At 37.6% G+C, this 15064-nt stretch overlaps 1 protein-coding gene across 2 annotated transcripts; it reads right to left on the bottom strand.

Moving 5' to 3' along the window:
* Positions 1–361: 361 nt before the first annotated feature.
* slc4a1b (solute carrier family 4 member 1b (Diego blood group)) lies at positions 362–12426 on the bottom strand. Of its 2 annotated transcripts, XM_065950000.1 has the most exons (19): positions 12155–12234; positions 10845–10890; positions 8472–8493; positions 8100–8271; positions 7567–7702; positions 6971–7040; positions 6373–6415; positions 5950–6134; positions 4758–4968; positions 4452–4655; positions 3682–3830; positions 3336–3530; positions 2987–3235; positions 2773–2862; positions 2425–2591; positions 2087–2328; positions 1817–1986; positions 1199–1372; positions 362–1090 (listed from the first exon to the last, which is right to left on the bottom strand). In XM_065950000.1, exons 3-19 carry the CDS (start codon positions 8475–8477, stop codon positions 1010–1012), a joined length of 2544 nt encoding a protein of 847 aa, XP_065806072.1. In that variant the 5' UTR covers positions 8478–8493; positions 10845–10890; positions 12155–12234; the 3' UTR covers positions 362–1009. The 2 variants fall into 2 exon arrangements, with proteins under 2 accessions (XP_065806072.1, XP_065806073.1); XM_065950001.1 differs by lacking the exon at positions 8472–8493 and having other exon boundaries at positions 12155–12426.
* Positions 12427–15064: the final 2638 nt, after the last annotated feature.

A 15064-nucleotide genomic window follows, 5' to 3' on the forward strand; every position in this document is an offset into this window, starting at 1 on the left:
TCTTCTTCAGAGTCTTCTTTTTCTTCTTCTTCCTCGACTGTATCAAATTTAACAGTCTAAAAATCAGACTGAAAAGGCTGAAGATGAATCAGATCAGAGAATAGAATCACTTGTTTATACATTATGTCTGTCCCTGAAACAGATTTTTTTTCTGCATTTTTTTACCCTGTCGGGCATTTAACCCCTTGAATGTGAATTCATAATTTAGAGTCATTTAAACAATTGCTCAGATATTTGATTGTATTGCAATTCTGACTGAATGAATAAAATAAAATAAACATAAATAGAAAATAAATGAAAAATTGTCATCAAAGCATTTTAATATCCTCTACTTTCATTAACTGTAGTATTATGATAACCACACCCAAGTCGATGGTTAATTTGGAAAGCAGTTTTTATTTTTGTAGGGAGACAACAAGGAGACAGCCAAAAAAAAAAGAAGTACATATTTAACAACAAATCAACATTTGATCTCCCTGTATTAAAGTGTTGTACTTCTGCTTTCTAGTGTTTCCAGTTTGATCTTCCTATCTCTCATTCAGTGAATGCAGCAATAAGTTAATGTTACATGTGTTATGTTATGTTACATAATTACATTTAGTGTTTCACTGAGAACGAAGGAATATCTTTGGCTTTAAACAAGATTGTACAAGATTGTACACTGATAATTATTATTTCATATTCATTTTTCTTGATTGGAATGCTTAAAAAACATTTGCACATTCATTTTTTCTGAAAACACAGCAATATCATATTCATGTTTACAGCTTCAGTAGTATGTAAGGCACAAGAGTTAGGAATGAAACAAAGTAATGCAAATCATTTACCTGACTAATTGATAGATTCCTCAAAGGAATGTTCAACCAAAATGTTGTTATAAGATATTCATTTTATCCATCTTGATATAGCCTAATAAAGATTTTTGCATTTGGCATGAGAAAATTGCTATTTGCAACAAGGGAGATGATTTGAGCCACATTGATTAATTAAAAGCTACTGTAAAGTACATCTACAATGGCATCTGGGATTCACAGTATACATCCTGCCCTGGCTCCTCCTCAAATGTCACTTTGGCATCATCAGCATCCAACTAAAGCAAAACAGACACAGAAACAGACACAAACATTAATGTTTTACACACACATTGATCATAATCTTACTGCATTTGTTTATGACATGACGAGAGGTACCAACTTACACATTTCATTTCAAGTTCTGTGAAGAGATGCCCAGTCATACACATGCGTAGGGGAATGGTGAGGATGAGTATGAAAGGAAGTGCGAGGGATACTGGACTGGATTTAACAATCCATAATATTGCAAGGCACGCAATCTGGATGGCTGTGAACAAGTGCATCCGTCCTGTGCTCACCTGGGGCAGACATCAAGAAGTATTAGTCAGGAAGAAATAATTAGAAACATGTAGGTTAGTAATTAGTCGCTACCCATGGCATGAAACTTGTGGCTTGGATGTTTTGATCTGAGATTGCTTTGGAATCTGATATATTTGAAAAGACAGGCCAGTCCCTGATCAAAGCCCAACAGGCTGAAAATCTGCTGATTCCAGTCACCAGCCGTTCAATCCGAGCACCTCTATTTTTCATCTGTTTTGATTTTTTTCTTTTTCTGAAGCCTGTTTCCCCAGATGCATTCCCTCAAGCCTTGTTTTAGGCAAGTGTGGTTTTATCTTAAACTGAAGTGGCATCAAGCCCTAACTAATAAAACCTTAAGATATTATTTCACATAAAAATCATCTAATTTTCCAAAAAGTACATGCAACATGAGTTTTAGTAATCAGTCTCTATGGGGCTCTTACTCTGGTGGCGTAGGGCTCATCAGGATGATATTTCTTGGGGATAAGCAGGAGCAGTATTCGATCCCACAGCTGGATGCCGTTGAGTGATGTAACTCCCATGTAGAGAAAAATCCCAAACAAGGCGGACATCGGGATCATCTTTAAAATAGGCTCCATGAGAATGGATAGACCTTGACACAAATACTCAGTCAGATAAAGGAAAGCCTTCTGTCTCTAAAGATACAGCTGTATTAAATATGGATTAAGATTAGATGATGAGACAGCACTGACCAACCAGCAAGGCAACCACAATGCCACTGATCCGCTGCTCCATCACCTTCTCAATCACAGGTTTTGGTCCTTTGCTCATCACTGTGAGGGCGTTAGCATGAGTGACGGATCGCACAGTGGCAGCACTTAACCACGGTACCCCAAATATTGCACTCAGCCCTCCCATGCCAACTAAAACCAGCAGGTCAAAGTGGAACCCAGAGCCTTTAACCATCTTCCTCTCAGGTTTACTAACAATCAGCCTGTTAAAAAAAATCCAATAAATAAAATAGTTGGGTTAAATTGCGAAAATGTCAATTGTTATTGCCATGGCTATTAGTTTAGATTAAAAGACTTACGTGGTGATCTGAGACTCCAGGAAGATCAGAATGAAGACGAGCATGGCTGGGACACAGCATGCAAACATCAACCACACAGGGAAAGTTTGGTGTTCTCCAAAGGGGTTGATCATCCAGCCTCTTTTAGCTGGGTTGGACACCATCAGACCTTTGGGAACCACCAATTTCTGCAAAGCCATAAAAATGTTTTGCATAAAAATAAGGACAATTGCTTTGGTACCTCTTGACTGGAAGTACGCCAGGGTTCTTTAAATGGGCAGTAAAAACACAAGATAGAGTTTCTTTTCAATGTTCATATGGGCATCTGACTGTTTTCAAAATATCGTTAACCAATGGGAATGGGCCAACCTGGGTGTAGGTATCGTCTATGTTGTAATCCACAACAACCATGAGGAAAATGGAAATAGGCACACCGAAGTCACCAAGCAAACGTCTGACCTGGAAAGACCAAAAAAATAAAAATAAAATATAAAATTTCAGTGTTCAAAATTCAATCATAGAGTTTATAACATGCATTATCTGCTCTTTAATAATTGGCAGGAACAAAAAAAAAAATACTCACATTTCCAGGAAGGAAAGTGCCGTTCTTGAACTGTCGCAGGAAGAAAGCGATGAAGAAGCAGCCTAACATGAGGCACATGGAGAGCAGGGCTGTGTTGGGGTAAGGCAGCTTAATAGTGTTGACAATAATGGTTGTGTTGCCAGTAGCATTGTCATAAATCACTGTCTCCTCCACCCTTGGGTGCCATGGATTTTCTATAGTTGTATTCAGATGATCGTAATTTAGTATCAGCGGATGGGCCTTGAAGGTCTAAAGAGAAGTCAGGAGAGAGCAGTTAAAGAGGTTATGATCTTGTCCCTCGCTTTATTTGGATACATGATGAGTGAGAAATTGATTAGGATGATTTTACCCTGCCTAGCTTGGCAAAGGTTTCATAGATGAAGATGAGGGATATGAGGATGGAGAAGATTTCCTGGGTGAAGCGGGAGATGAAACGCACCAGGAAGCTGCCCTCGAAGGCCACTATGATGACCACAATAATGACCAGCCACACTCCAACCCATACTCTGCCCACAATATATTCAATGCCCTGGGACTTACAGAACTGAATGAAGGAAACAGAGAATGAGTTGAACTCTGAATATAAGCACCAACAAATTTAAGATAGAATACATGATGACAGAAATCAAGAAGAAGAGACTATTAAAACTCTACATTGCAACTATAAGTGGACATGATTTAGTATTATAACTCACAGCAAAAAAGGCCTCCTCAAACACCAACAGAGGACCAGAGAAGCCAATGACCAGGACAGGCTGAGCAGCAATGAAGCAGAAGATAATTCCCTGAATGCTGGTGGATATGAGGAGCTCTGGAACGCCCATCATGTTGTCCACCTTATCAGCTGCAATGTAAAGGATCATCACAAAGTGTTACAGGATCTACTGCACTCAACAGCAAAACCATGTTTCCTTCAAAGACTGCATTTATATTAATTGGACATATTCCAAGTGACATCACCCATTGGTTTGTTGACTAATGCCTTGTTTGTATCATTTTGGCCACTTCGGCCTTCCTTTAAAAACTAGAAGTGGCCATATTTGGATGAGAATTGGGAAACACATTTCTACGCCTCTTTTCTTAATGACAAGGTCACCATGATAAGGACTTTTCACTCACAAGTAGCCACACCCTGCATTTCCTGGTTTATCATATTATATAATAAATGGGACCTTTATTAAACAAAAATAACATCATGATGTATTGAGGAAGACTTAAAAGTAGGATTTGAAACCATATACTCATTAAAAATGTAAGTAAAGTGTAATGTAAAGTAAGAAATACATTGAAAAGTAATCGTTTTGTCACAGACTATTGGTGGAACGGTTTTTGCTAGCAGTGGAGTTGCCACCTGCTGGACCTGAGAAGGATGTTAGAGGCACTTCTGCATTGCATTCATGCTTCAAACCTGGAGGCTTCACCCACTTCTTGTTAGCAGTTTATGGACTTGTATATAGGCTCATACCGAGCAGTCCTCCGAAGGTGACGGCAGGAGACAAGGCTGCAAAGTAGATGAAAATGATGGCAGCAAGGACCTGTGCATTGAGAGCATCTGTGATGTCACTCTTGTAATACTGGTAACGCCTCTTTATGTCTTTAATCATTCCACCAAATGGTCGCCCTGTGCGGCACAGGGGGTCTTCAGGAGGAGGCCCTGAAGAAATGGAAACTGAAAGAAACATGGCATTGTCAGTACATAGACTATATAAGAAAATAACTCTCACATATTGGTATGATTATGCATGTGCTGTATAAAATCCAAAATTTTCACCCTTGCGTTGCTTGGAGTCCAGATGGACAGACGATTTAGAGGACTGGAATCTTTCCTGAAGCAGTTTCTTCTGAAAGCTGATAATCGATGAAAGCATGGCTTCATTCTGGATCTCAGTAGGCGGGATTACGATGCTGCAGTCCATGAAGTCGACCACAGCATCCGTGAGCTCCCGGGCGCTCTTTGCCTGTAACGCTGCCTGGTTGAACACCTGGGATGGAGAGAATAAAGGAGAAGTTAAAACTTCAGCAGGTTTAGAGAACACTGACATTCAAATAATCATTCAGTTTGATGCAGAGGCCTGACAGTACACATCCCCTTTTTGAACGTTGTGAACAGTAAATCTGGCACCATCTGCAAATCTAAGCAAATTTTGAGTCAACTGTGGGTTAAATTATAAAGACTTAAAATATACTATCCTTTTTTTCCCCATAGAAGAACATTCTGGGATTCATACCTAATCATTTTAGTTTTGGATTACACTGGACAATCACTTAATCTTACATTGAAAATATGTTGTAAACATTTTATCCTATTGAAGGAAAAATGTCATAATTGAAGCATCAAGTAAAGATGCTTCCACCATTACATCACTTACAGATTGTATTAAGTTGTGTTTTTGCTTAACTTATAATTAGAGGTTTAGAGAGACGCCACTATCTGTTCTATCTGTCTCTTTATCTGTTAGACAAACAGAAATGATCGTTCTCTGTATCTGTATTCAAAAGAACACCACTAGTGGACGGGGTTAATTCCAAACAACAAGATAAACTGGGCTTGTATTTAATTCGTAATGTAATTGATGGGTCTTCAAAGTATCAAAACAAACAATTTTGGATTTAAAAAATGTTAACATCGTAGCATATGTTCTTTTCCATTACAACTGTTTCTAATTTTAAAGTTAATCTCAAAATATATTCTCCCAGGCATACGAATAGTAACTCCACACCTGTGTGGTTATTATATGTGCAGTATTTTGATTTTTTTTTGGCTTTTGGTATTTGATGATTGCTACGTGGTGTGAATGACTTGTATCTTATTCATGACTGTGGAAACAATTTCTAATCATAGAATATCTATGTTTTTAACATCAATCTAAAACACATTGAGCTTATGCTTTATAAATTAAATTTCTATTGCTATTTTCGAATAACAGGTTTTGGATTTGGTATTATTTCTTCATTTTACTCACTTTGTCAGCCATTAGCGCTGCCATAGCACGGCCAGTCTCATGGTAGTCCATGTCAGACTTGCTAGGGCCGACCAGGACAAACACAAAGCGTACAGGAACTGGGGTCTCCAATGCAGAGTCAAGCACCGTTGCCTCCTTCAGACGCACAAACACAACTGTGGGCCTTTCTAGAAAGTCCAGCGCTCCTGATACAAAGAGAAATGCAACATTATAGTTAAAACCACACACTCTTACTGATGAAAATGTGAATCCAAGCACCTCTCCAGCAACACACACACACACACACACACACACACACACACACACACACACACACACACACACACACACACACACACACACACACACACACACACACACACACACACACACACACACACACACACACACACACACACACACACAATGAAAACACTGACATACCTACGAGCACCATAGAGGCCTCAACCCGGTCAGATTCTTCCCTCTATAGGAAACACAGGACGAGATGACTAAATTAGCTAAAATCAGATTTTCCTGTTTATATCAATATCACCATTTAAAATATAACTTTGTAAAAATGTAACTTGATTTGAGAATCTACGTAAAACAAAGGAAGTCATACGTTGAAATGATCTACTGTAATCAAACATGAATCTTATGAATTTCTCTTTTTGCTCTTATTTCCCAATATAAATTACAGTTTGAGCATCACAGCAGTTTGCATATATTTACCTTTACATGACCTTTACATGTAATATGTAAATACTTGCGTTATGACCCTTCAACTTGAAGATCCACCAAAGACTTACACAACCAATATGTGCAGTACTGTAAAAGTAAAAGTAATTTAAAAAAAGAAAATCCAAAACCCCAAATCCTCCGTGGCCTCTACTCCTCTGAAGTATATACCAAAGTGGTTGAGCTCCAGAAGTCACTTTCACCTTTAAGATCACAGCCATAGTCTAGCCTTTGTGAAGATATCAAATCGTCTTATCATCGATGATTAGTTCATATTGATTGAATCAGTGGAAGATCTTACCCTTTCCTTGACTGAAAACTTATGCAGGTCCAGCCCGTCAGACAGAGCTTGTCTTTCTGGGTCTGATTGGCTGGAGAGAGAGTGAGAGAGAGAAAAGAAGTGTGACTGTAGACAAGATGTCACTATAGACAAGCTATTCATAGCAGTCATTTACCTAAATAGTTAAAAAGGTAGATATTTAGGTCAGACTTTTATTTTATTTGAAATATTTTTAAAAAGTGTCATTTTACAAAAATATACTACTGGTGGTTGTAGTATAAAAAAAATGAATTATTTAGACACAAAATGTAATGTTTTAAAAAATGTTTTTCTTCCTTTTAGCACTTTAATGAGAAGAAAATGCCAAAATTGTGTCTTTTCATCAACAATAAAGAAGGGAAACAGTTAACCTAGCTTTGTCAAAAGGTCACAAAGAAAGTTAATAAGGTTCTCTGAATCTCACAGATTAACACGTCATATCAGTCTCATGGTAGTCCATGTCAGACTTGCTAGAAATTATTTTTCCCATAATTCTGTTTGTCATATTTGGGTAGAAATCAGTGTATGTCCTAGGCCTGTATGTTTGAGTCATTTTGGGTAACGACTGGGAGGATTACCTTCGGTTTGGAAGGAGAGAGTTAAGCAGTCCTTCACGGTCTCCAGGTCTGATTTCCTTTTTGTTTACCATCTCGTTAACCATCTTCTCAGCTATGCTGGCCAGAGTCCGCTCTTCACAGTCAAAGATCGTCACACCTTGAAAAAGAACACATTGGGAAAAAAATCAGATTTGACAACAAAGAGGGAAGGGTTATAGGTTTTATGTTTGCAACCACCAGTGTAATTTACTGCATGAAAACAAATAGGGAAGCAGGAAACAAACTCTTTATTTCTTTTAATCTAACCCAATTTATGAAAATTTATGGAAATACTCTTAATTAACTTGATGATACAATGCATAACTACGATACTATTTTAAGTAAACTTCCATCATCAGGGAATGGATTTCTTTACTATTAATATTCTTTATATTATACTAAAACAATTATGAAAAATATGACATCTAAGTCATATGCAGTATGTCATATTAGTAGTACATCTATTTGGGTAAGGTACTTTTCATGCTCCTGTTTTCATTTGTTCCCTCTCTGACCTGTGTTCAAGGTGTGTCGGAGCTGGATGAGGCTCTTGAAGGTGAGGTAAGAGATGTTAGAGGATGTCCACACTCCAGCCTGAGGGTCAAAGCTCTCCTCGTAGCCCCCCCATCGACCTGTCTCCTGCCAGTAGGCCTCCTGCTTCTGGTCCTTCATTTCCTCCCTGTTTCTCTGAGGGCACAGAGAGCAACAAGAGAGGCTTATATATATCATAAATATATGTTATAGAAATGTTCAGGTTAAAAAGTCATTTCCATCTACAAACACAGTTTTCAACCTTTTTTTTTTATAAAAGTGTGTATTCTCTTTAATGGGTCTTTAGTTTCTTTTGTGTGTCTTTTGTTTACTATGTTGTTTGTTTCTTACTATACCTCCATTGAAGCTCATCAGTATCTATGGAAACACAAATGGGGAATTTTTCATTGTACAGTGTAATGAAAAAAAACAGCTACATGATTTTGGTTGTAAAAGTAGCAATTATTTCAATTTATATTCAGCATAATCAGTAGCTGATATCCAGGTGATGAACCAAAATCTGTGTTGAAGGTTATAATAGTAATTCATTTTTGTTGGTTTTAATCTTTAATTAATTTTGAGTTTTTGTTTTCAATTTCAGTTTAGTTTTAACTAGTTTGAAATGCTGGTTTGTTAGTTTGGTTTAATTTTCATTTTCTGAAAATGCTTTTAGTTTTTGTAAGATATAGTATATTGTCAGTTTCAGTCTTTTCTTTTTCTTATTGTATATGGTTCAGAGAAAGATATCAAGCAACATCTTTAGAGATATAAAATATTGTTTAAGTTAAGGAAAAACTTTTTTTTTCTGCAATCGGCAAGCCAATCCAAAATTGGAACAGATTTACCCGAGACAAATCTTAGGGATAGGCTGTGTGTCACTCAGTATGCTCCTGTCCAACACTAAAGACATTTTCTCTATAATTATTTTTTTCTAGTCCGTTTTGTAAACACACAATACAGTTTCAGTTAAATAAAGTTTTTGGTAATGCCTCGTTTTTAAATTTTTATTTTGATTTAACGAAAAAAGTGAGTTTTTTTGTCTTTATCTTGTAAGTATCTGTTAACGATAAAAACCATGGTTTGTACCATACTGGAAATGAATAAATACATAAAACAAACTAAAATGTTTCAAAGATTTGTTCAAAAAGTCTGAAAGATTATGTGCAAAGTGTTAAACTTTTGGAAAGGTCTAACTGTTTGTGTGTAGGCACAGCACAGCGCCCCTTACTGGACATTTACAGTTCAGGCATTATTGTGGACACCTGATTTGGACCCCTTTAGGACCTTTATGTTGTATTTCTCTGCAAGTTCCTGTGTTTATTTCTTTTCAAGCTGCTTCTTATTTTCAGATGAATGTCTTTACATGTGGCTGAAGGTATTCCAAGTTAATGAGACTTGCCATGCTGGCTCAGTAATTAGTTTATAGGTAGCTAAATGTATTTGTAAGCTATTGTGATGATCTAAGTCCTCCACTTCTTTCTTTGATTTTATTGGTGATATTTATATACATTAGTGCAGATTGCGATGTCTCAGTACTGATGTTATTATGATGTGCACTTCCTTTGTGTTAATTTATTGACTCCTCTATAGAAACCAAACCAACACTAAAAATGAAAACAAAAGGGTTTCTTTGGCTTTTTACATTTAGCTACACCTGAAGAAATCGTTGTTTTCTTACACGTCATGCTGTAACTGTTAGTCAGTATCTGGGACAAATACACTGAATTCCAGAAATTTCACTTTAAACAACCAATGCAGGAGAAAAATTAGAGAGTTAATGAACTATTTCATTAAATGACCAGCGATTAAGTTTTAGGTTACGGCATACGGAGCATTGCGGTGGAAGTAAAACACGTGCAACATTGCGAAAGTTCTTTTTAAGACCAGGTTTTTGAGGTGGTTTGTCAGTTCTGGGCTACCATAGACACATACTTATGTGACATGGCAGACGGTGTGGAAGATTTTTATGTGCAAGTATTGATAGTATAGTAATGAGGACATCATTTAAGACTTTTTTCTGCATTTTTTCTTTTCCATTGCATCAGTCATTTTATTAGAAAACTAGGTTACAACAGAGTGATGTGGTCATGTACTGATAAGAAGTTATAAGTGAGTTTAAGGAAGCCACTTCAAAGGTGGCTTACTTGAGATTTCCTATAATTTGCATCTTTATAATGTTGCAATTTCATTTTAATTGAACTTTTTTGTTGAATCTCTTATCAGGACAAACTGTTTAATGAGCACATTACAAGAGAAGGCTAATAACCCCCATGTTTCTGTACTTTACTTTGTAATTTCCCAGAAGATCTTTGAACAGACCTAAACTGAATAATTGACTTAAAAGGACCACAGGTTAAGAGAGCGATACAAATATGTTTTGCATGAGTAGTAGCTCGTGAGAGATATCTAATCATCAGATAAGATCACATTCATGCTTCACTGCATGACAAAAACACTGATCATGTTTGAGGTGTTGTTTTCTACTGAAGCGGCCAGACATTAGGCCCCTGTTGTTTCTTGTACTTGGCAGCTCTGGTGTGGACAGTGATTAAGCTACTGTGGAAACCTGGCGTCCAGGTGAGACTTTGTGTCTAAAAGGTAAACATGATAGCCGTCCTCTGATCTGGGCCACTGCTAGTTTCCGGTGTGGACATGAGTGATGGCTCCACTATCAATACATGTCGTGTGCCTGGAGTGTGTCTGTGCCCATATGTGTGTGTGGCCCTTACCTGCACTCTGCACTCGGGTCGATGACTGTTTCAGTGTTCCAGTCAGCTGTAACAGAAATAATGAACCGTGTTACAAAGACTATATGTTGTTTCCGAAAAACAAAGAAAATAGAATTCACTTTTGAAAAGTCACAGTTTTCATGTTTGAATGTTTTTCCATCAAAATGTAAAGTTGGATGAACACTGTCTGTTTGGCTTTATTTAGCCAACCAAAAAGAATAACTCCAACTTGTGAAGAATAACTGAATATATGATCTAACTTTTTAAATAAGCATTGTATTGGAAATGTGGCCTTCAGTATTATGTAAGAGCTGTCCAGAGTGTTCATTTTTTATTTACGTAGATTAGACCTGAGAGGAAGTTTTCTGTCACAACATGATTTATTTCCAAAACACAGCTGAGGAATGGGGCAGAAGATTTGGATTAGACCGACTAGACAGCCTGTCTAGAGCCCATCCTTGTGTTTGCACAATCTTAGATGTATGATTGATAAATATACATTAAGTTAATTGCAAGTTTGCACAGACTGGTGCATGTGTTGACTCTGCAAAGTGTCCATTTTTTTAAGATAACAGAGTTGGCTGAATGGAGCCGTCTTCTCCGGTGTAGTTTTTGCAAAGGTGATAATGCATCTTACTCAATTTAGGAAAAAACATAGTGACTGGTGATTGAAATATTACACATGTATGACATTGCAAAAAAGTTCATTTTTATTTAGTTAATTTTCTCATTAAGGTGAACCCTAACACAATGTGAACACGCAAATGTTCCTCTGCAAAATAATACAATTTTTCATTACTTTGCATATTTTTTTTGAACACAAACAATTCAGGCCTTCTACCCTGAATGCTACATTCAAAATGAGCAATACACTGACACAACTGTCTTCATAAGGTCAATTAAGCGTGACCTGCTCTTTAGCTTTGAAGATGTTTTGTCTCAGGCTTTATCCGTTTCGCTGACTGATGTTTCTCCCCATGATTTGGATCGCTCACAACGTGCATTTTCCATTGCAGTCAGAAATCCCTCCGAGTTTTTGCACACTATTAAGTCATGAAATCTGCAGGGTTCAATTCTCTTTTTGACATATTTTTTATGTTTAGATAAAATGTTTGCAATTCTCTGTAGTTCAAGTGACTAAACCGAATTTCTGCATAAATCTTAAAATATCATCTGGCTGCAACAGCGACCGACAGCAGTAAGTGTGCAGCTTTCAAAATTATTTATTTAATATATTTTTATTCTACAAAGTTACAGCTTTGCTTGGCTTATTGTATGAAAGCCACACTAGCAGAAAAAGTGACACTTACCTCCTGACAGCAGTGACCGAGTGACTGACCCCAGAATGGCATAAAAAGCATGACTTTATAAACACCAGCCCTTTAAAGCTGCCTCTGTGGGTGTGTGTGTGTGTGTGTGTGTGTGTGTGTGTGTGTGTGTGGGTGTGTGGGTGTGTGTGTGTGTGTGTGTGTGTGTGTGTGTGTGTGTGTGTGTGTGTGTGTGTGTGTGTGTGTGTGTGTGTGTGTGTGTGTGTGTGTGTGTGTGTGTGTGTGTGTGTGTGTGTGTGTGTGTGTGTGTGTGTGCATGCTGCCTGATAATGGGTGGGACTTGTACATGCACACTGTAATTCTCTGTGAAGCACACATCCAAAGGAGTGGTGCATTCTGGTCTCACCCATAATATTGATAGTAAATACAGTGGTGTGGTATGTAAATACAGTGGTGTGGTATGTAAGAAAAGTTACCAAAGCGGTCTAAACTAGTATATTGTGTTTCTTTAATGGTACCATCTAACTGATATTTGATCCATTATTTTTAGTGCCTGTTTATATGATGCCGTGATGTGTGTTACTGTTGTTTCGTTGGCCTGGCTCCAAACATTATACAGTATGATAAATGAGAAAATATCATGACATGCGTGAACTGCTCTGCTGCTTTTAGAGGTATACCTGCTGTCTGATTAAACAAAAATAGTTTATATATATGTATTGGTTTTGCATTACCTCTTCACATGTCACTGCAGTTGAGAATCTAAAACACCACCTTAAAATATCAAACTTTTTTCTCTCTCTCTCTCTCTCATCAACTTTTCATTCACTTTTGTTTTTAGTGAGAAACACATTGAGATGTTTTATCATAGTTTAAGGTCAGATGAGTATTTGGAGCCAATGTGAAATACTAGACATTTCTGAGTGGCATGGTTGTTGGGAAGAGGAACATTTGCGCTCGTTGTGCCAAAATAAAGATGCACCAACTTTTAAAACCTGGCAACTTCATTGAATAGAAAAAATCCCACACACTGCCCAAATCCCACACACTGCCCAAATTGGAAAAATTAAGTTCCAATAAATTGGTAATATGGAGCAGGAGTAATGTCCAGGGATTTTTTCTTTTCAGTGTGTTAGTTTGATGTCCTGCGCACCTTCTTCATGAGATAGTTGAAAAACGTGAACACCCCCTTTAATACCTGGCAACCAGAAATTGATGATTTACTACATACTGAGAGGGTCTGCCACAGTGTCTCTCTCAGCTCTGCAACCTTTGACAAAATATGGTAGCTCACTTTAACCTCAAGTGGGGTGTCAAAGCCTGGATGGGCTCAAGCTTTTTCAATTTCAATAAAAGTAAAACTAAAATCATAGTATACTATATGACCTGCTTGCATTAGTATATGTGTACATGAACCATTATGTTTGTAGTCCCAGATTGCAAAACTGTGCAGCGCCAAACTTTGAGAAGCCCTTTAAACTTCAGGTGGACGCAAGTGGAGTTGGTGCAGGAGCTTTACTGTTGCAAGAAGGGAAGGGGGCTATTGATCATCCAGTCTGCTTCTTCTCCCGTAAGTTCAAACGTCATCAGTTCAATTATTCAGTCGTGGAGAAGGAGACCTTGGCACTTATTTGGGCTCTACAATTTTTTGAAGTGTACGTAACTTCGGGGTCTGCACCAGTTATTGTATTCACTGGTCATAACCCTCTGACCTTTCTGTCCAGCATGCAAAACAGCATTCAAAGGATGATGCCCTGGTTGTTGGTTTTACAGCCCTACAACTTTAATATCTGTCACATCAAGGGTAGGGATAACGTAATGGCAGATGCTCTTTCTCGGGCAGTAGTTTAATGTGTACGTACACCCAAGTGTATGTTTTTTTTATAGGGGGAGGTGTGACGGCCCTGGCCATGGTGTTTGGCCTGGTACTGCTGTTGTTTTGTGTTTCAGGGTTTGGCGTCATCTGGTGGTTGGTGGTGGCATGCCTGCTGGTCGTTGGGAGACCCGCCCACCTACCTGTTGATTGCAGTTGGGCTTCACCTGAGTGGAAGGGCATATAAGCCAGGCTGCCACAGCTTTCTGTCTCTCTTCCTCTGGACAGAATTGATTAAGTTCCTGCTGCCTTTGTATTTTTATGTTGTTTTGAAATAAACTAAACTTTAGAAGCAAGTTGACTGTGTGGACCTCCATTGAATGTTAGGGCCTACACAAGCTGGTCGTAACTGTACACGGCCTACAAATCCATGGGCACTGATTGTAAACCATGGCAATGGATTTGTGAATCAAGTTTTTTTTCTTACCTGAGCCTAATGATGCTCCGTAGTAAACAGCTACTCATGTTTGGACTTATAGCTTTGCCTATCATGCAATTTGACAGCATTTGGACCATAGACTGTAAATAATAATTGGGACTAACAGAAACATGTCAATAAAACCATCTGACAAGTTCTTCTGTAGCCTTAAGCACAATAAAAAAATCTGCCAGTTTAATATTTTATGATCAATTGTTTTATGACTTTGTGGAAACCCTTTAAATCTTAATCTCCTATTAGTATAGTTGTCAAATTATTAAAGCACAGCTGAAGGGGAACAATTTCACTCTGAAATGTAGTGAAGTAAAATTATCAAGTCGCACAAAAGTGAAATACTCCAGTAAAGTAAAAACACCTTTCATTTGTACTTTAGAGTTTACCTCAGCATTCAGAGCTCTGATTGTGATTCAACTGATTCAATTTTATCTCATTGGCTTAGCATTTTAAGCTCCACCAACTGGTTAGCCTGAAGTTAATAATGAATAATAAAAATAATAACCTAAAACAAATTCAAACTCATCAGTGCATGTGCTCTGCTTTTTTTTTAATCAAACATCCTTCTTATTTAAAAGTCAGTGCAACTAAAAACACAGGAACCAATCACATTTTATTCTTAATCTATTTATTTTTGATGTGTGTG

This window comes from Labrus bergylta, chromosome 21, assembly GCF_963930695.1.
Source record: "Labrus bergylta chromosome 21, fLabBer1.1, whole genome shotgun sequence".
In the NCBI taxonomy this organism is placed as follows: Eukaryota; Metazoa; Chordata; class Actinopteri; order Labriformes; family Labridae; genus Labrus; species Labrus bergylta.

Excerpts from the sequence above, each read along its gene's own strand:
- slc4a1b (XM_065950000.1), bottom strand. Across the intron at positions 3,236-3,335 it reads CCTTTGCCAAGCTAGGCAGG|ACCTTCAAGGCCCATCCGCT; the intron begins GTAAAATCATCC and ends ACTTCTCTTTAG. Across the intron at positions 1,373-1,816 it reads ATGAGCCCTACGCCACCAGA|GTGAGCACAGGACGGATGCA; the intron begins GTAAGAGCCCCA and ends TGTCTGCCCCAG.